The sequence below is a fragment of the Pempheris klunzingeri genome, chromosome 24 (assembly GCF_042242105.1).
Source record: "Pempheris klunzingeri isolate RE-2024b chromosome 24, fPemKlu1.hap1, whole genome shotgun sequence".
Taxonomy (NCBI): Eukaryota; Metazoa; Chordata; class Actinopteri; order Acropomatiformes; family Pempheridae; genus Pempheris; species Pempheris klunzingeri.
Window position 1 is genome coordinate 3,794,520 of NC_092035.1, and position 19,182 is coordinate 3,813,701.

Below are 19,182 nucleotides of genomic sequence, written 5' to 3' on the forward strand. Positions count from 1 at the left end.
GTTTTATATTTCACACTGTTACTATCAGAGGAAATCAGCAGCACCTGTGGATTAGCTTCACTACAGTGACAAACATGAGGAAAGAAAAGCCCAGCAACAGACATTAAACACTGAACTCACTATTATTTCTAGTTTGTAACTCGGTGGATGATGTTTATTGAAATAACCAAGCTGCTTGCTGTTACACAGCAGCAGTGTTTCTAGTTTTGGCTGGATTTTTACCACCTTTAGGAACAGAAATAGATCATTCAGTGTTTCCTTAAGCTCATTTGCATTGAAATGTCAGTAATCACCATTAATATCAAAATATTGAGTTACTGAAGTTTAACAGCAAGTTTCCAAATGTATCTCAACAGTGTAAATGTAAAGGGAATGAAATGAGAGAAAAGTCATCAGTGCAAATATCCACTTTTTTATTTCATCCATCAAATGTGTGCAACATGAAGGTGATCCAGCTGTAACTTGTGATCACTTATTGATTCATTCTTTCTCCTTTCATGCTTCAGGTGGGCTGGTGTTCACTGCTGAGGAGCTGAGGAAGATTCTTCAGGTTCGTCCACATCCTCATTACTTCTTATTCATCGGCATCATTGTACTATTTGATATATTGTAAATTATTGTTAATAATAATAATAGCTTACATTTATATAGCGCCTTTCAAAAAAAAAAAAAGTGATTCCATAACCTGATTAACATCTTTCACCTTCACAATGTTGTGCTTTTTTTTTTTTTTTTTTTTTAGATTTTCCCAAATGAAGATGCTAAATCCAACCCGAGATCATCTTCTAGTGTGACAGGGCTTGTGGTGTAGTGGGTTACGTCGCAGCCTGAAGAGGCAATGAGGATCTGACGTGCCAGGTTCAATCCCAGTGTGTGGCTGCTACCTGCAGCAGGAAGGAAGCTTTTCTCCCCAGTAAGGGGTTATGCAGTTCATTTTATTCAAAACCCACAAAAGCATTCTACAAAAACTTTAGGCAGCCATTTTGCACTTCATTTAAAGCTAAATGTTTTGGCCCACTTTCAGGCTCCAACCAGGGCCTTTTCTCTACAGTTAAATTTAACCTAGTTGGGATCACACACCATTGCTGGTGGTTCTAAAATTACCAGTTTCACATTATACTCAGGATTCTGCACCAAAACAAATTGGGGCCAGCTGTGGCTCATCCCTCAATCAGAAGGTTGGGGGTTTAATCCCCAGCTCCTATGGGTCAGTGTGTGAATCAGGAGGTCATGTAAAGGCGCTATACAAATACTGACCATAGGGGGATCAAGAGCTAAGCCAATGCAAAAATCACTCACAATATAAAAGACATAGAAAACAAGATTTAGACAAAATCTTTTTATTTAAGATAGAAGACATAGTGAAGGAGCCGCTTTGCTCTCTGGACATCCAGCAGGAACATGGAGGCAGATCCTGTCAGGAAGACTGATGATGAAGACCAATACAAACATGTCAGATGAGCTGCTGGTCTACTTTTACCACAAATCAGTTTGACAATTATCAACTTTTTGCATAAGAGCAGCAGCAGAAGAGTAAAAAAAAGACACAACAACTTGCATTACTTTTGATATGTCTTTATTTAGAAATCAGTGCTAAACTGAGGCTCTCATACAAACAGTTCTGTTTGGATCCACGGCTGATTCAGGTTCTCCTGCTGCTCCTGGGAAAACACAAACACGCACAGCTTTTAGCAAAGAGTGACCAGACAGAAGGTTAAACTTGTCATCTGTTCATGGATCATTTGGAAATTGTTCTCTTCATTTTAAATAAAGTTTGACATGACAACATCCTGTGTTGATATTTACTGATTCCTGGATACTTTTACTTTAGATTCTACCTTTACAAACAAGCACCAACAGAGACAATTATCTACTGCAAGAGTTTACAAGTCTTCAATGTTTATTTAGAAATATTTAGCTTTTGGTCTTTAAAACTAATTTAAGAGAGTCTGAAGTTTCATTAAGGCAAAAGTCCACTTTGTTGGACAGGAAACAAACAAACTTTGTCCCTGAACTGCACCAAGTGATGATTTACCTCAAAGGGTGCAGTGGAGCAGACACACCTGAGCTCCAGGTGACACCGCAGGGACCAATGCTACATGCTAACACTAGCCAGCATGTTAGCCACTGATTAGCCACATGGTGGAAGTGATCAGTGATTATTGATCCTGTAGTCCAGTCATTAGCAGCAAACTCACTGCAGACACTAAAGAAACAGAACTTTAACTAACATTACATTAAGTCTGAGCTTTAACTCTCCTGCTGCAGCAGCTGATTAACAGCAAACAGCTGCAAAGATCAACGAGGCCTGATGAGGAACTTCTGTTGGTTCTAGTGCAAACAGAGAACATTAGAACCATCAGTGTTTATTACAACGGTAATCTGGTACTTTTGTTCCCAAACATGTTCACCAGCCACAATGAAACCACCAATAGATCCAAAAATCACAGAGTAAAACTGCTGTGCTGTTATTAGCATATACAAAGATAAAAACATGTTTGTGTGGCCAATGAGCCTCAGACTGGCCTCATTAACCAAAGCCAACTCACATCTCACCCTCCAAAGACCTCATGAAGCAGAAAGAGGAGCCCAAACGAAGCTTCCCACTCTTTATAGAGTTGGATCGTACCATTATGTGAAAGTAGGAGGGGAGACGCTCCGAAGACAGGTGGGTGAGGTGGTACAGTCCAGGTACAGAGGACATAGTGATGGCTGATGGAGGCTTTGTTGAAGCTTCGACACTTGATTCAAAAAATGGTTCATGACTGGAGGCTTCAATGACACAGAGCTCCAGTAGGACATCTAGTGGTCAATAAGATGAAGTGCAATGGAGACGTGTCATTTCTTGGTTCATGGACTGTTTGGGATTTGATTCTCCATCATTCCTGTTCCACTACACTACATGGTTGTATGGTTTCAAGCCGACACAATGAAACATAGAAGAAACATGAACTCATGGTGTCTTATTTGGCACGTCTGGTTGCATGAAAAGCAACAAAGCCTCCATCAGCCATCACTATGTCCTCTGTACCTGGACTGTACCACCTCACCCACCTGTCTTCAGAGCATCTCCCCTCCTACTTTCACATAATGGTACGATCCAACTCTATAAAGAGTGGGAAGCTTCACTTTAGGTCCTCTTTCTGCTTCATGAGGTCTTTGGAGGATGAGAGGAGGAAAACACCAAGGAGATGTGAGTTGGCTTTGGTTAATGAGGTCAGTCTGAGGCTCAATGGCCACACAAACACATGTTTTTATCTTTGTATATGCTAATAACAGCACAGCAGTTTTACTCAATCAGCTGCTGCAGCAGGAGAGTTAAAGCTTGAATGTAAGTGTGTCTGCAGTGAGTTTGCTGCTAATGACTGGACTACAGGATCAATAATCACTGATCACTTCCACCATGTGGCTAATCAGTGGCTACCATGCTGGCTAGTGTTAGCATGTAGCATTGGTCCCTGCGGTGTCACCTGGAGCTCAGGTGTGTCTGCTCCACTGCACCCTTTGAGGTAAATCATCACTTGGTGCAGTTCAGGGACAAAGTTTATTTGTTTCCTGTCCAACAAAGTGGACTTTTGCTCTAATGAAACTTCAGACTCTCTTAAATTAGTTTAAAGACCAAAAGCTAAGTATTAATATCAGTGGTTCATTGTGGCTGAGATCAGGTGGTGAACCAGCAGCTTTATCACATTTAGTCTGTGTTTTTCAGGTGAACTTCATCTGTCATTTATTTCCTTTTTACTTGAGTAAAGAGCTGTAGTTTTATTGTGAAAATCTCTTCCGTTGCAGGTGGTGGTTCCTGTCTGGACTGAAGAACCTGTGACAGGAACAGCTTTTGGTAAGAACGCTCAACTTTACCTCCAACATCAGATGAATGTTTAGACATGAAATGTGAGCTTTTATTTTCTCCTCAGAGCAAACTAATCAATTTCATCCAACTGATTTCTAAATAAACATTGAAGATTTGTAAACTCTTGCAGTAGATAATTGTCTCTCTTGGTGCTTGTTTGTAAAGGTAGAATCTAAAGTAAAAGTATCCAGGAATCAGTAAATATCAACACAGGATGTCGTCACGTCAAACTTTATTTAAAATGAAGAGAACAATTTCCAAATGATCCATGAACAGATGACAAGTTTAACCTTCTGTCTGGTCACTCTTTGCTAAAAGCTGTGCTGTGTTTGTGTTTTCCCAGGAGCAGCAGGAGAACCTGAATCAGTCGTGGATCCAAACAGAACTGTTTGTATGAGAGCCTCAGTTTAGCACTGATTTCTACATAAAAAGTAGTGAAAGTTGTTTTGCCTTTTTTAAAACTTGTCTTCTTCTGTCTGACAGGATCCGTCTCCATGTTCCTGCTGGATGTCCAGTGAGCGACGCAGCACCTTCACTGTCTTAAATCTTAAATAAAAAGTGGTTTTGTCTAAATCTTGTTTCCTATGTCTTTTATATTGTGAGTGATTTTTGCATTTGCTGAACTACACTGCTGAAAAGGTAAAGCTGTGGATCCACCTATGGTCAGTATTTGTATAGCACCTTTACATGACCTCCTCATTCACTGACCTCCTGAGTGAAGGATGACCCACAGCTGGCCCCATTTTATTTTGGAGCAGACTCTTGTTTTACTGGTCCTGGATTCAGTGTAATGTGAAATTGATCACTTGTGAACCCTCTTCAGTGATTTATTACAACAAGGTGAGTTTAACCCTAAAAAAGCCCACTTTGGGACTGTAAGCAGGTAGAAAATAGACAAAAGTACCTTGTTGGAGCCTCAAAGTGGGCTAAAACACTTAGTAATACTTTTCCCTGTAAATTAAGTGCATAATGTGCAAAATTGCCAGCTAAAAATTTATCCAAGTGTTTCTTTGTGGGTTTTCAATAAAATTAACTCCTTACTTCACCCTTTAAAAACGCTGGGGAGATAACTGCCTCCCCAGTGTTGCCCTCACAAGCCGCCTTCCTTTCCGCTCCAGGCCACGGATACCTGTCGCACTACAAGATGATCTCGGGGCGCATTTAACATCTTCATTTGGGAAAATCTAAAAAGAAAAAGCACAACATTTTAAAAGATGTTAATCGGGTCATGTTAATCAGCTGCTGCAGCAGGAGAGTTAAAGCTCAGACTTAGTGTAATGTTAGTTAAAGTTCTGTTTCTTTAGTGTCTGCAGTGAGTTTGCTGCTAATGACTGGACTACAGGGTCAATAATCACTGATCACTTCCACCATGTGGCTAATCAGTGGCTAACATGCTGGCTAGTGTTAGCATGTAGCATTGGTCCCTGCGGTGTCACCTGGAGCTCAGGTGTGTCTGCTCCACTGCACCCTTTGAGGTAAATCATCACTTGGTGCAGTTCAGGGACAAAGTTTGTTTGTTTCCTGTCCAACAAAGTGGACTTTTGCCTTAATGAAACTTCAGACTCTGTTAAATTAGTTTTAAAGACCAAAAATAATTTTAATTTATATATTAAAACTAAATCAAATCGTACCAAGACTGAAAAATAGCTCACCTGTGTGCAGCACTTTGTTCTGTACGTCACCAGTCAAACTCTACTAACTAGAAAAATTCTAATTCCTGAAGACGTTGCAGTGTGAATGCTGCCCTCTGGTGGCTCAAACATCAATGAGCTGCTGCTCATCTGCTGTCACTCTGCTCACATGCAGCTCTTTTCATGGAGCGTTGTGCTGTGACACACCTGTGAGGAAGAATAATAAATAAATCAGTCAGGATTTAATCTCTTCACCTCAGACTTTTAGCCATCAGTGGTGAAAACTCCTGGTCTTCATCCAGTTGTGGTTCAATATTTCATCTGTTAGTGAATTGTTGAAAGCTGTCACCTGTGGCATGGATTCTGTCTCCATCATCATTTGTTTTTGGTCACGGATGATAAGAGGCAACATGAAAGACCTGAAACCCACAGGTGGATCATTGTATTAGTATTGTATTAGTATTGTATATTAGTATTGTGCATGTTCTAATGTGCCTCTTATCATCTGCTACCAGGATGGAGACAGAATCCATCCCACAGGCGACAGCTTTCAACGATTCACAACAGATGAAATATTGAACCACAACCAGATGAAGAACAGGAGTTTTCACAAGAGCAGCTTTTCAATCATCAGCTGAGTTTTAAAATGTCACGTAACCAGAGCAAACTACCTGAAGAGTTAGAGTGATCAGACTGTGCATGTTACCACCTCCCCTGGTAAAAGACTTAAGCTGGGACAGACATGTAGTTCAGGCTAAAAGTCTGAGGTGAAGAGATTAAATCCTGACTGTTTCTTTTCCCTAAGTATACGATACTATGGACATCCAACCAGGGCTGCTGCTGCTGCTGCTCTCCAAGGCGTGAACCATGTTGCTGCTCCACTGACGGCTTTTCAGCTTTAAAACACACAACACAGCCGAGCAGCAACCACACTCAGGAAATAAACTACACAACCATTTGAGCCATTAAGTCTTTTTCTTAAGCAAGAAATCAATACGTTGAAAATATCCTGAGTGTTTTCAATGTTCCCTCAGCATTTAACAGAGCTGCTGGTAACACTGAGAACAAATCTACCTGAGAGCTTCAGCACAGAGCAGGTGTTCCCTCAGTGGCTCTTCTTCTTCAAACGTGTCGTCGCTTCAGTCCGCACATCTGCAAGTGGGAGAAAATGGTACAACAATTACATTTTATACAAGTTGTGTTTACAGTCAGCAGCAACGCTGGAAAGTGGAGAACTGCAGGATGCTGATGAATAAGAAGTAATGAGGATGTGGACGAACCTGAAGAATCTTCCTCGGCTCCTCAGCAGTGAACACCAGCCCACCTGAAGCATGAAAGGAAAAAGAATGAATCAATAAGTGATCACAAGTTACAGCTGGATCACCTTCATGTTGAACAAGGCTGCACACATTTGATGGATGAAATTAAAAAGTGGATATTTGCACTGATGACTTTTCTCTCATTTCATTCCCTTTACATTTACACTGTTGAGATACATTTGGAAACTTGCTGTTAAACTTCAGTAACTCAATATTTAGACATTAATGATGATTACTGACATTTCAATGCAAATGAGCTTAAGGAAACACTGAATGATCTATTTCTGATCCTAAAGGTGATCATCATCAGAAGTCTGCCTACAATAACAGCCAGACTGGACAGTTGTATCCGACAGGAACAGATGCTCTGACACTAGCTGTAGCCTGTGAAATGTTTCTTGAATAAAGACAAATACTCACTAAACATGTTGTCCCAGGAGTGATGGAGGGGATTACTGGAGAGGAGTGGATGTGGATAAACTCTGGAATATTTGGACACACTCAGACCTCCAATCTGCACAGATGACCTAAATAATGACATCAGGTTGAGACCAAACAACCACAATGAAACCACCAAAAATCACAGAGTAAAACTGAGGTGCACTTATTAGCATATAGCCTGCTAAAATCAAATCATTCAGCTCAACAAGAGCAGTATTAAAACAAATCAAGTGAAACAGGACATTGATATTTAACACAAACAGACACAACATGCGCTAAGAGGCCAAATAAAACTGCGCCAAAACTAGAAACACTGCTGCTGTGTAACTGCAAGCAGCAGACTACACTAGATTAAAGTCCACCAACAGCAGACAACAATGTTTTAACCTAATACAGCTGACAGCACCGTCAGGCAGAAAAGGCCAACTGAAGAAAGTAAATACACTCTTCTATTTTAACGTCCTTCTTTGACATGTCCACGGGGACATTTCAAGGCAAACGTGCTCTAAAAATTCTGGTCAAAAATTGTCTTGCTCACATTCCAAACCAGACACCAAAATAAAAACTGAAAAAATAACAGAAGTAGAAATAAGTGTATGAAAAGTTAGCTTAGCATAAAGACTTGAAACAGGGGGAAACTGCTAGCCCGCTTCTGTCCAAATGTAAGAATTAAAAAAAAAAACTTGCTTACTTACCCCTTTATTTGATTATTTGCCAAACTATTGTCTGGATACAGCGACTACTTCCTCTTCTCAGTCTGCTGGTTGCCACTTCTTTAGATGCACCTCACTAAACCTTCATGAGGGCTGGATTTGTTGCAGGATGATTAAATCAGACTGCATCAGGTTTTGCCTAATAAACTGAGCGTCCAGCACAGGAAGCACAGTTTCCTCACACACTCCTGTGAGGTCAGAGCCAGACTCTCCTTTTTACCCAATGGGAGGTTTTCTGTGTATGATGTGCATTATTTATGTGGGGCAAGATATGACTGAGGATACAGCTGTCCGCCTCCAGTGTCTTCTCCTCTCTGTGACTGTGTCAGACTGTCCCATGTGCTCACTGTGTCTTTGTGTTTCAGGTCCAATGTCAACTACATCCCTCCGCCCCAAGAAGTAAGGGTTTTCTTTTTCTATTCTCTCCCCCAAGTGCTGACCTAAGCATGAGCTGCTCACACTCACCTAATGAATGTAGCTGTGTTCTTGATTGAAATCATCACTTATTGAGACTTGTTTCTCTGTGTCCCTCAGCCCCAGGATTTCAAACACACCCAGTCATTCATGCTCTGAGAAGCTGGCCTTGTGATAAGGTGCCAACACTCTTCCGTCTCTGGAGGAGCTCTTAAAAAGGTTGAGTCTTCCTTGAAGCCATAGGTAAAGTGTTGTTGTCACTCTGCTGTAACATAAATGCAGTTTACCTCAGCATCCGCCAGGGTTTCATCTTGAAACCACCAAAGATCCTTACGATCTGAGTGACTTGTTCAGAGTTTTATTGGTGTCTCAATAAATTACATTTTATATTCAAAGCCCGCCAGTCTCAGCCTTCTGTGCAAACCACCACCACCACCACCCACACCCAACTGGGGTTCTGGTTCTTTAATGAGACCTCTAAATCATACCTGTACTACCAGTTTTCTAAGAGCTGATTCCATCTCCACTGGACAGCGGAGTGTGTCAGGACATCAGGGGCTGCGCCATCGAAAACCACAGTGTACGAGTGCTTCATCCACTACCTTTTTATTAAATACAACATATTGGTGACATGAAGGAGATATACAACATGGACAGCGTTCACTTGGCCCCTTCGTCAAACTTGGGCTCTGGAAAAAAGAAAAGACAAAACAGAGAACCATTAGTGACAGCTGTTGGTGAGTGCAATTCCCTGAATGTTACATTACAAGAGATTAAATATGGACCACAAAGACAACAGCGTTATCCATCTACAGTCAAGCCCTGAGTTTTTTCTTATTTATACTGGAGCTCTTTACCCGACAAATCAGACAGGTAGATAATATAAGGGTCATTATATCATTTCTGGACTCTGACTTGCAAAATTTTGGGGAAAAAGTTCATATTTGCCAATACATATATTTTCCCCTAATTAAAAAGTTTTAGTAATTGCCAAGCTTAAGCATTCCTGATTTTGGATATGATGTTAAATAAGAGGAAATATTAACTGATTGTGTCAACTAAGTTACAAATTGTAACAGACGGGTGTCAACTCAAGTCCAGATTAATCCAAGAATTACTACAAAGGCTCAACTGGTGTGAACATATCAAGGTGGCCTCCATGGACGTCGACCAAGAAAGACTCCTCTCCTTCAACCAAGGCATGTGAAAGTGATCTTGAAGCTTTTGCCAAGGAAGAGTGGTTAAAACTTCCTAAGGACTTTTATAATAACCTTGGGAGCAATTACAGTAATCGTTTGCAACTGATTACTGAAACAGGGTATGGATAATTCTGAACACTGATTTTTTGGTTTTGAGTTGTTAAAGTTTGTTTAAGTTGTAATTCCAAAATAAGTTGTGCATGGCTGAAGGGTCTCCAACATTTTCTGTCAACGATGTTTTTGGGGTGAAGAGCTACTGTATAAATTAGAAAAATCAAAACCTCCTTCAAATTTACAGGGGTATGAATAATTTCAGGCTTAACTCTATCTATCCATCCATCTGTCACAACTAGTGAGTTTTGTCACTACATACAGAAACTGGCAAAGCCCAAAATCAGTGTGCATCTCTGCAGTGGCAGAGGAATAAATATTAATGAGGGAGAACTGTTACATTGTCGTGCCATTATAGGCACATTTGTCATTCCAGCACTGTCGCTGCTCAAAGTTAATGATTTCCAAGACATGATGGACAATTTTGATCTTGTTTTAAGGCATTTGCATCCATCAGCTCGGGCCGAGGCGATTAACAAACACACGGTCTGGGTCACTCTGTCCTGAAAAAGCTCCTCTGTGCATCTCTATTTTTTAATAGTCTGTAACATTGTGTGATTCACTTATTTGATTACTTAAAAAGCACCGATTAAGAACAGAAACCTCGTCTGAATTAACCTGTAATTCTGATTTATTCCTACGGCCTAAAACACCTCATTGGGTGATTGATAATAATAGAAGCAAAAACACTCTGAACACAACTGACCTGAGAACTTGAAGTTGGGGAACTTGTTGAGGTCTCCTCCTCCATATAGCCTCTGCAGCTTGGTCTCCTCTTCAGACATGTTCTTCTCGTAACCTGCTCCTGCATCCACGATGCCACCTGAGGACCTGAGAGCCAGAGAATTAAACAGCATGCTAGGAAAGTTGCTTCACTCATTAGTTCCAAGTTAATGTTTTACTAGAGGCTGAAGTCTGATCAGCCAAATCTCTACATTATGCAGAGGAACATGTCATGTGCATCCTCTACTGACTTGCTCTTGGTGTTGTAGTCCCGGATCTTGTCCAGGAACAGTTTCTGGACGGGGTCTAGCTCCTTAGCCCGGTTGAAGAGGACCGCAGACATGCCGATGTTCCTGCGCAGGGTCAGGCTCACGGCGGAGCGCAGCACTGAGGACAGCTGGAACAACCTGTGAAGTGCCATCTGACGGAGGCAAAGCAGCGAATTAAAGCTAATCTATGTTAGCATAAGTTAGCTGCGGTCACCTCCAGTGTACGCTTTCATTAACGACATGACACTCACATGACATTGGGTTAGCTACATGCCATTAATGGTAGGACATTCAGACACTCTAACCTTATTTCTAACTTCCAATAGTAGACAATGACGTTAGCTAAACAAGGTTGGTTTAAGTGTAGCCCGTACATGCTAAAAGCTAATGCTAACCTGCTAAGCTAATTTTAACTGACGCGCACAGCTTTAATGGCGTCATTAATGGCGCCGCAGTGACTTATGCTGGCGTTACAGCCACTAAGGATAAAGAACACGCGTTTAAGAGCATGCACTGCTATGGCAGACGGTCGAGTTACATGTTTAAAAGCATTTGTTTTCAAGCCCAGCACTCACCTTGGGTTTGACACTCACAACACGAGAGCTAATTCTGGTGGACGCGGTGGTTTATGGGAAAGTGGTGGGGAAAAAGGGGGAAGTGTTCGCGGAGGTCAAGATGGCGCTGCTGCTGCGCAGAGATGCGCATTTTATGGACGACCTCAAATAGCATCAATTAATGAATTTGAAAATGAAAGAATAAAGCTTCTGTTTTTGCCAGTATCATCAGCTGTTAATGACAGCAGAAGATTACAGTACAAATATATCGTTTAACTTTTTTTTTTGACTTTTTGGATTATATTATAATTCTAAGAGTACATGTAATTTCACTTAAATTCAGTTTAGGATTTGCACTGTCGTGCTTTCATAATGGTACATAATGCAAAAAAGCACAAGTGCAGATTAAAATTCTCACTGTTATGCAAATCAGTCAATACCACTACACTATTGTTAATATGACCTTGGCAGTCAAGGGGATTGTAGTTTCCCCCATAATCCTCAGGTTTTATTTCCTCTAAGATTATTGTATCAGTGTGGATGTGGTGTGGTTTCAGTTTGATGCAAAATAAGTCAGCCTTTAGCATGATGACCTGGGTTCATGAAGCCCTCCGATGTGTCCTTGAGCAACACACTGAATCAGCTGTTTCCTGTCTGAGAGTGACCTCTGAATTCCTCACAGGAAAGGCAGGAAACCAACACTTTTCACTCATCATTCCACGTCTGATATTTAGCACCACAGCACGGATTAACCCGTAATGCATGAAGAAACCAGGTGAGCATTGAACACCACAAAGAACACAGAGACAACATGTGTATGTACATTCAAAACTTTATTATGGAATACAGTGTAGAAAGCGTTTTCCCAGTCAATGCAAATGGCCTGCACAATATTACACAGTGGAAAACAAAACCGATATATAATCCACAGAAAAAAAGATAGAAAGAAAATCCTGCTTCCTCTTCTACTCTACTGCCCTCTGTCGGGCTTCTAATGAGCACCCTCTGAAAACCAAGCACCCACCCCACTGCAGCCTCCATATGTACATTCCACTCACCACTCCCTCACACGTTAGCTTTCAGAACAGAGCGAGAGGTCACGCTGCGTTTCTTTCGCCGTGATGCTGAGGAGGTGACGAACCTTTAGCACGAGCTGACAGTGCAGAGATGGACGGGGGAGAGATCGTTGCCTGCTGTTGGCTTGGCTTTACCTCGGACTAACGTCTGATCCCTGCTTTCTCGTCCCCTGACTCTCCGTCAGCTCTCTCTGTGGTGAACGCCTATCGTTTATATACAGACTACAGTGCTCTGCCTCTGAGGAGTCAAGTGTGCGTTGATGGCAGAGAGGTGAGCAGCATGCCTGAAGGGGAAGGGAGGCGAAGGAGGGAGAGGAGGGAGGTGCTCGGGAGTGAAAATCCATTATATATACACAGACTGCCTGCCTGGCTGGCTATCCATCCGGAACTGTAAGTCATTTCCTCTCTGCCTCGCCCTCCTTCCTCCTCCTCCTCCTCCTCCTCCCTGCACTCCACCTGTTCTATCAGCAAAATGATTCAAAAACCAAAAAGAAAGAGCGGTGCCGGCTTACAACTGGACAAAACACCAGACGGAAAATGACAACACACACACGCACGCAGATAACCCCGACCCCTCCCCCCACGCCTCCTGTTCCCCCTTCAACCTTCACGCCCACCACATGCCCTTTTCAGAAAAACACAGTAACATGAATTGAACATAAAGCGAGAAATTAAAAAAGGGGGTGATTTCTGAGAGCCCCTACACATGAGGATTCTGAACACAATACATTTCAGTGAATGAGAATAATGTACAAACAGAGATGGAGCCAGCCCCCCTCCTGTAGCTCCAGGAACGCAGCGTGGTTTCAAAATCAAAATTAAAAAAAAAAAAAAAAAAAGAGATGAGGAACACACTGAAATTCCAAAATCACAGATCTCTTTTAAATGTGTATTTTACATGATATCAAAGCAGAGCCTGTTCATCTAGATTTATATATATTTTTCCATCATTGTTTGAAGTCACGTGATCACGAGAAGATACTTAAATGTACAATCTTGCTAGAATGACAATCTATACGTGAGAAAGGATCTCAAGAGAGAGCAGCGTTAAGATCTTGGTTTGTTTTTTTGTTTTTTTTCCCCCCCAAATCCTGTTGTTGTTGTCGTCATGCACTACATAGGAACAGCTAAGACTTCGGCATTACTTCAGTAACATTACACGCAATTTAAAAAAAGGACTTTACATCGGTTGACTCTTTTTTTTTTCTCCGTTTTCATTCTTTTTTGAAAAACGTAATTGGAAAACGAAAGAGAAAAAAACTCCAAAGTAAAAACAGCTCATTCGTAATACATAATCACTACCATCGTCGTCAACGTATTCATCATCATCATCATCATCAGCGTCTCCAGATATCCTTAAGAGCCTTGTGTGACTTAACACAGCCCAGCTGTCGTAAGAATGCGCAAAGAAAAGAGGATGGAGGGAGAGGTGGGGGAGGAGGAGGGGGAGGGAGAGGAGAGGAGGCTCACTTGTACTCCAGTGTAGACTGTAGGGTGAGTGCAGTAGTGGTGCAGTTAGTGGGGAAACACTGGGCTTCATTTCTAAAAACCAGGCTGCTTGATGTTGAGCATATATTTCATTATACAATCATTACAAAGAATATGATGGGAACGAGTGAATACATCCATGAGTGGCAGAATGATCTGAGAGTGACTGATGATGCAGCTGATTTTTGGAAATGAGGCCCAGGTCAGCGCGCGCCCTTGAATCCCACTGATCAGTGGTCAGATTTGCGCACACATGCAAGTCCACACCTAAAAACCGTCCCAAGCCAGAGCACCCCGGCTGTACACTGACCCTGAATCAGTGTGGAGGGAACGCGTGGCTTTCCCCAAAGGGTGGGTTTGTTTCCATGCACTGGGCGGGGCCTTTTCCCCTTCATCAGCAGGCCCGGATGGAGCAGCGTGTAAAAACGACCTTCTTTAACTAAAAAGGCGTCTTCGCTCCGGTAAAGTGAACAAACTTGGTGCAAACTTGTCTCGGCCGGTGAGTTCGCCCGTGCAGACAGAGAAAGAAACCCGAGGCTACAGTCGCTCCGTGTGCTCCTAACCGACTATCTCACAGCCTCTTTGGAGGCGTGGGACTAGTCTGGTGGGGGAGGAGAGGGGGGAGGGGAGGAGGGGGAGGGAGAGGGGAGGTGCTTGATGTGTTGGAGGAGATGTTTATGTGTGCGTATGTGTGTGTGTGCTTGTGTGTGTGTGCTTGTGTGTGTGTGTATGTGTGTGTGTGTACGCATGACGTTCTCCTCAGTTCTGCATCTGCTCAAAGAACTTGTAGGTCGGGTTCTCGTAACCGTTCTGCTGCATCTTGGACAGGTGGCGCTCCTCAGGGGTGACGGCGGCGTCCACCTGGAGGGGAGCCAGAGAGAGGGGGGGGGTGAGGAGGAGGGGCGGGGTTACACACACATCAGGTGTACAATGTAAAGATAATCTACATTTTAAGACCTTTTAATGATTCCTGGAAGAGATTTTTTTAAGACTAATTGACAAAAAGAAAGAAACAAAGCTGCCACAACTTCCATGTTTTTTAATTAAACAGCTAATGAAAGATCTGAGATGATAAATGATGATAATTAGAAAAAGGAAAGCAGGAAATTAATTTGTAAAGGGCATAAATCCAATTATGTTTAGTTATGAGTGTACAGTGCAATCCCAGCTTAAAGTTTCTACAGCTTTGTCAGACTTTACCAACACACGTGAGCGTACATCCATACATACACTCATGATAAACAGCTTGAACTCACACGTGCAGGTGTGTGCACAGCATCCCCCCCCACACACCAGACTGACTGCCGCATAGAACAGCTTGTACACAGCACACACACACACACACACACACACAAATAACCCGGTCAGCTGTTTCTCACCTCGATGACTCCGTGGTGGATGGAGGTGTACTGCTTCTTCCTCAGCATCACCAGGGTGATGACGATCACGGTTGCTATGACGACGCCTCCGACCATCAGGCCGATGATGGCGCCCTTGTTGGAGCCCACATCCTCTGCGAAGAAGACCTGCGGGAGTTGGAGGGACAGGCAGCGGTCAGGCGGTCAGGTCACGTGGCGGCGACTGATCACAACCGGCGTGATGATTTTCATGTTGTGAGAGCAGAAACGGCGTCTTTTCTGCGCACGGTTAGCGTCTCTCTCCCATTGTCTACCACGGAAATGATGAGCTATTGTGTTCTTTCTTCCCGTGTGTTTGAATGTGGCCAAAGGAGTTACAGCCCATTTACTCCTGTTGCTTTCCAGTTTTCTTTTTCCCCAAATCGCTTTGCAGTGCCTGCTGTGTGTAATTACATCTGCTGTCTTTGTCATTTTTTAAGAACCGTACCACTACAGGGTCAAATTTAGCTTGAAAATAAGTGGTGTGCGGCTGGGGAACAAAGGCACGCATGGACGTTACAATGACTGTGAGCTGAGGGATAATTTCCATATGGAGATTTCAATTCTTTCGTGTTGCTTTCAGGTGATTGACAGCACAACATCAAGCATCTTTGAAGCTCCTACACAATACTAAGACATGTGATTAAGACATGGAGGTTGCAGCTTCTCAGATCTTGCTGCTCTGTGGAACTCAATTTCACGCAGAAAAAAGAAACGGAACAAAGAAACGGTATCTTCGGGGAGGAGGAAAACAGCTCCTGATGTCTCTACCCGTGATGACACCGGGCGCCGGCGGGGATGATGGGACACAAACTCAGTCAGCTGGCGCAAACTTCTGAACACCGTCACGCTGCTGTACGTCTTGACGTCTCGGCAGTGCTGCCCCCGCTCGAGTCAAACACTGCGGCGAGTGGAGACTTCATTAGAGCCCGGTGAGCCTCCTCCGGAATAATCCGGCTGATTGGGGTTACGCTATCAAATTAAGGAGCTGAGTTGAGGCAGGCTGACACACTGACTGCTCATTGTAAATGCAAGAAACGTGATATGTAATAAAATGTAAGGATTAAGAGATTAAAGCCTTTAGGTGAGAGGAAGAAGGTACGCGGATTTGGATTTGAGGGTGGATTGAGGTTTTTCTGCTGGTATTACAATATTGGATGAGATTAATGAATGAAAGCGGAACGGGGCTGTGCGCTCATGATGTTTCATACAATAACCCGTGGCTGACCAGGAGAAGACTTACAGATAGAAAGAGCATAAAACTTAACTCTGATCAGAGGTCAGTGGGTATTTAGAGAAGAGCGTGTGACGCACATATCATCGCGCTTAGTCTCCATGGACACCTGTCTCCATGGTGACAACCTTGGGAGTTTAACATGAGGACAAAGTGGAGACATGGACCGGACTGTGAGTGTGCATAGAGTGTGCAAACTGGCACGTGTCAGTGAATGCATCTCCATGTGCGCGTGTGCAGATTTCTCTGTTTGTTAACCCGCCTGCACGTATAAATGAATCCATGAATTTCAAATGAGTCTGCATATCACTGCTTGCTTCAGAGGGAGCTGCTGTCTGTGTCTGTGTTTGTTTACCAGTTTCTGGTGGTGAACTTCATATTCGGTGCTCTGTCTGTCCTCCGTCTCCATCCGCAGCTCAGGAATAGCTTCCATCTTCATTCCGGTCACTGGTGAGGGAAGGAAAAGTATTATCTATTATGGATGGTGACACTCAGCCGCTTCTTGTTCTCACACACACACACACACACACATACGCGCTTGCTGAATCAAACTCACTCGCTCAAGCGGGACGGACAGCGCAGTGTTGGATGTAACAGCAGTATGAATTGGAAATAGCACATATATTTATATATAGATAGAACAGAGGATGTATAGTATAGGGCACATAGAGCCTGCAGCTGCATCGCAAATCCCCAAAGCAACCACAGCTGGTGCCTAAATGCAGGTCAAGTGGAGTTTCCCCGTGGGCAAATAAAGGCTGAGAGAAAGAGGAAGAATGCCGTTTTGACTTTCCTTCAAGTCTCTGATTAAAACAATCTTGTGATCTTGAGAGTTTTAAGATGAGATCTTACTTAACCTGACAACAAATGCTTTTTGTTAGCCTGGAGGCTACTTTTACAAATCAATCATTGATTTAGTTCACATGATCTATAATAGTTTACAATGGGTACTTAACTGCCTGTGCTTGTATATGTGCCACCCTTTATTTAGGCTTGCTTACTAAATAATGTACTGGTGCTTTATGGAGCATTATAAGTGACTAAGAGCAGCTTTTGGATTACAAGGTTGTGAAAAACACCTTTCAGTGGGAAGTTTTTAATCAATGCTAATAAGTGCCTAATAAGAGGGGCAAAGTAATTAATACATGTTAATGGCTTTCATCAGCAGTTATTAAAGCCTTTAATAATATTTAGCTCCATGAGGACTCTAGTGCTAAATTTTACACTGTTTCCAACTCTTATTGCCCACCGGCTCATACATGGTCATAAAACCAAACCAAAGAGCCACCAGAGGGTGTATTCCTTCACCAAGAACCAACTTTACACACAACTGAGCAAACATTGATAAGGGACCTAGAAGAAAGGCTCTCCAAACACTTATAGAGTTGGTAGCCTAGCAACCAGGTGGGCAGGGTGAGACAAAGTCAACAGTATAACCTCTGCAGGCCACAAACCGATACAGATACAAACAGATACTGATACTGAAAATCACAACATCGGGATGACCTTTGATCGACGGCACTAACCTGGTCGTGTTGGAATGCCTCTGTCAAGATTGGGGCGAGAGTCCACTGGTTCAACTGGCGACCGAGTGAGAGAGACGGAGAGAGAAATAGAATTTCCATTTCATTTTGTGGCACAGAAAGTGTAAAACAAACAACAACCAAATTAAAACGAAACAAGTTCAACCCTTTGCTCACAAAATAATGGTACAAGTGAAGGTTCATATTTCCACTTCTACACTTTTGATTGTCCTCTTGTTGATGATTTCTGGGTAAAAGTGTTTAAGGACACTGATATCATATTTAAGAAGAAACTGGCCCTGGAACCTATTTTTTGTATTTTGGGAGTATAATCACCAGCACTGGCCCGTCTTCACTGCAGCTGCTTAAGGAGCTTCTGTCAGTGCAAGATGTGTTCTTCATTATGGACCTCATCCCTCTGCAGCTAAAAGCTTCTGGCTCAAGGACAAACCATTTAAGTTCTTCCATATTTGAGACCCTTTCTGGATTATATTGGAGATGACAGGGCCCAGGCTCTTCGGGGTCTCTACGGACTAGCATGGTCTGAAGAAAGAACACTGCTATCTAGTTCTTTGTGTTTGATACCACTTTACTCCATTATTAGGACTTCTCTCTTCTGTCCTAGTGGGTGTTCCCCACTAGTTTGTTTCTCTTTCTTTGGTAATTTTTAGTTCCTTTGTTTATATGGAGAATGTGTTTTTTGTTGTGTGTAAGTTGGAAAAGAGGGGACACATTTCTGCCACGGTCTATTAGCCTTCATTGTTTTATGCTTTTGAAATCAATACACACTTAAAAAATGTAATGAACAACGCAGCGCTTCAGTTAGTACCCTGGTTCTCAGTGTTGGGTTGGTTGAAGCTCTCGGGGTGGATGAAGCCGACTCCCCCCAGGCCCAGCGTGTCCTCCTGGGGCAGCAGGTCGGTCTGGCCATCTCCCAGCTCCTGGTCGGGCATCAGGGCGTCGTTGCCGTAGCTCATCCTCACGTCCGTCTGCAGGTTGGCCAGCTGCTGGGCCATCTCCGCCTGATCCCTCTGCAGGAGCTCTGGAAGAAGGAAGGTGATTAAGCTTCACTTCATTCATAATGTGTCTTCTTGTTTTCAGTTATCTTCAACATAAAATAATGAAAATATTGCTGGTGATAAAAGAATCATTCTTTGGTATTAGAACTAAAAATGAGGACAGTTTTGTGTGTGTTTATATTACTGCTTAAAAAACCCCCATTAAATCCTACGTAATGACC

At 42.7% G+C, this 19,182-nt stretch overlaps 2 protein-coding genes and 1 long non-coding RNA gene across 4 annotated transcripts in view; 1 reads left to right on the forward strand and 2 right to left on the reverse strand.

The window, feature by feature from the left end:
• Window positions 1–3,155: 3,155 nt before the first annotated feature.
• LOC139223892 (uncharacterized) lies at window positions 3,156–4,408 on the forward strand. Its single transcript, XR_011586048.1, has 4 exons — window positions 3,156–3,193; window positions 3,790–3,838; window positions 4,194–4,241; window positions 4,334–4,408. It is a non-coding gene; the product is annotated as an uncharacterized lncRNA (long non-coding RNA).
• Window positions 4,409–8,958: 4,550 nt separating this feature from the next.
• On the reverse strand, window positions 8,959–11,295 carry atp5pf (ATP synthase peripheral stalk subunit F6). The gene is made up of 4 exons (XM_070855738.1): window positions 11,246–11,295; window positions 10,653–10,822; window positions 10,385–10,509; window positions 8,959–9,057 (listed from the first exon to the last, which is right to left on the reverse strand). The coding sequence occupies exons 2-4, from the start codon at window positions 10,820–10,822 to the stop codon at window positions 9,029–9,031; spliced, it is 324 nt and encodes a 107-aa protein (XP_070711839.1). The 5' UTR covers window positions 11,246–11,295; the 3' UTR covers window positions 8,959–9,028.
• Window positions 11,296–12,036: 741 nt separating this feature from the next.
• appa (amyloid beta (A4) precursor protein a) overlaps window positions 12,037–19,182 on the reverse strand; it is a 32,132-nt gene continuing 24,986 nt past the window's right edge. For both annotated transcript variants that reach the window (XM_070855351.1, XM_070855349.1), the window contains 5 exons: window positions 18,772–18,984; window positions 17,946–17,999; window positions 16,775–16,866; window positions 15,168–15,314; window positions 12,037–14,649 (listed from right to left, as the gene is read on the reverse strand). In XM_070855351.1, the coding sequence (XP_070711452.1) occupies window positions 14,548–14,649; window positions 15,168–15,314; window positions 16,775–16,866; window positions 17,946–17,999; window positions 18,772–18,984 (608 nt within the window). In that variant the 3' untranslated portion in view covers window positions 12,037–14,547. The remainder of the gene's footprint in view (window positions 14,650–15,167; window positions 15,315–16,774; window positions 16,867–17,945; window positions 18,000–18,771; window positions 18,985–19,182) is intronic.

What these genes read in the sequence shown, in the direction of transcription:
- atp5pf (XM_070855738.1), bottom strand. Translation starts at nt 10,822, where the DNA reads ATGGCACTTCACAGGTTGTTCCAGCTGTCCTCAGTGCTGCGCTCCGCC. An exon ending in GACTACAACACCAAGAGCAA is followed by an intron (nt 10,510 to 10,652) that starts GTCAGTAGAGGA and finishes TCTGGCTCTCAG; the next exon opens with GTCCTCAGGTGGCATCGTGG. An exon ending in CCCCAACTTCAAGTTCTCAG is followed by an intron (nt 9,058 to 10,384) that starts GTCAGTTGTGTT and finishes TCTTTTTTCCAG; the next exon opens with AGCCCAAGTTTGACGAAGGG.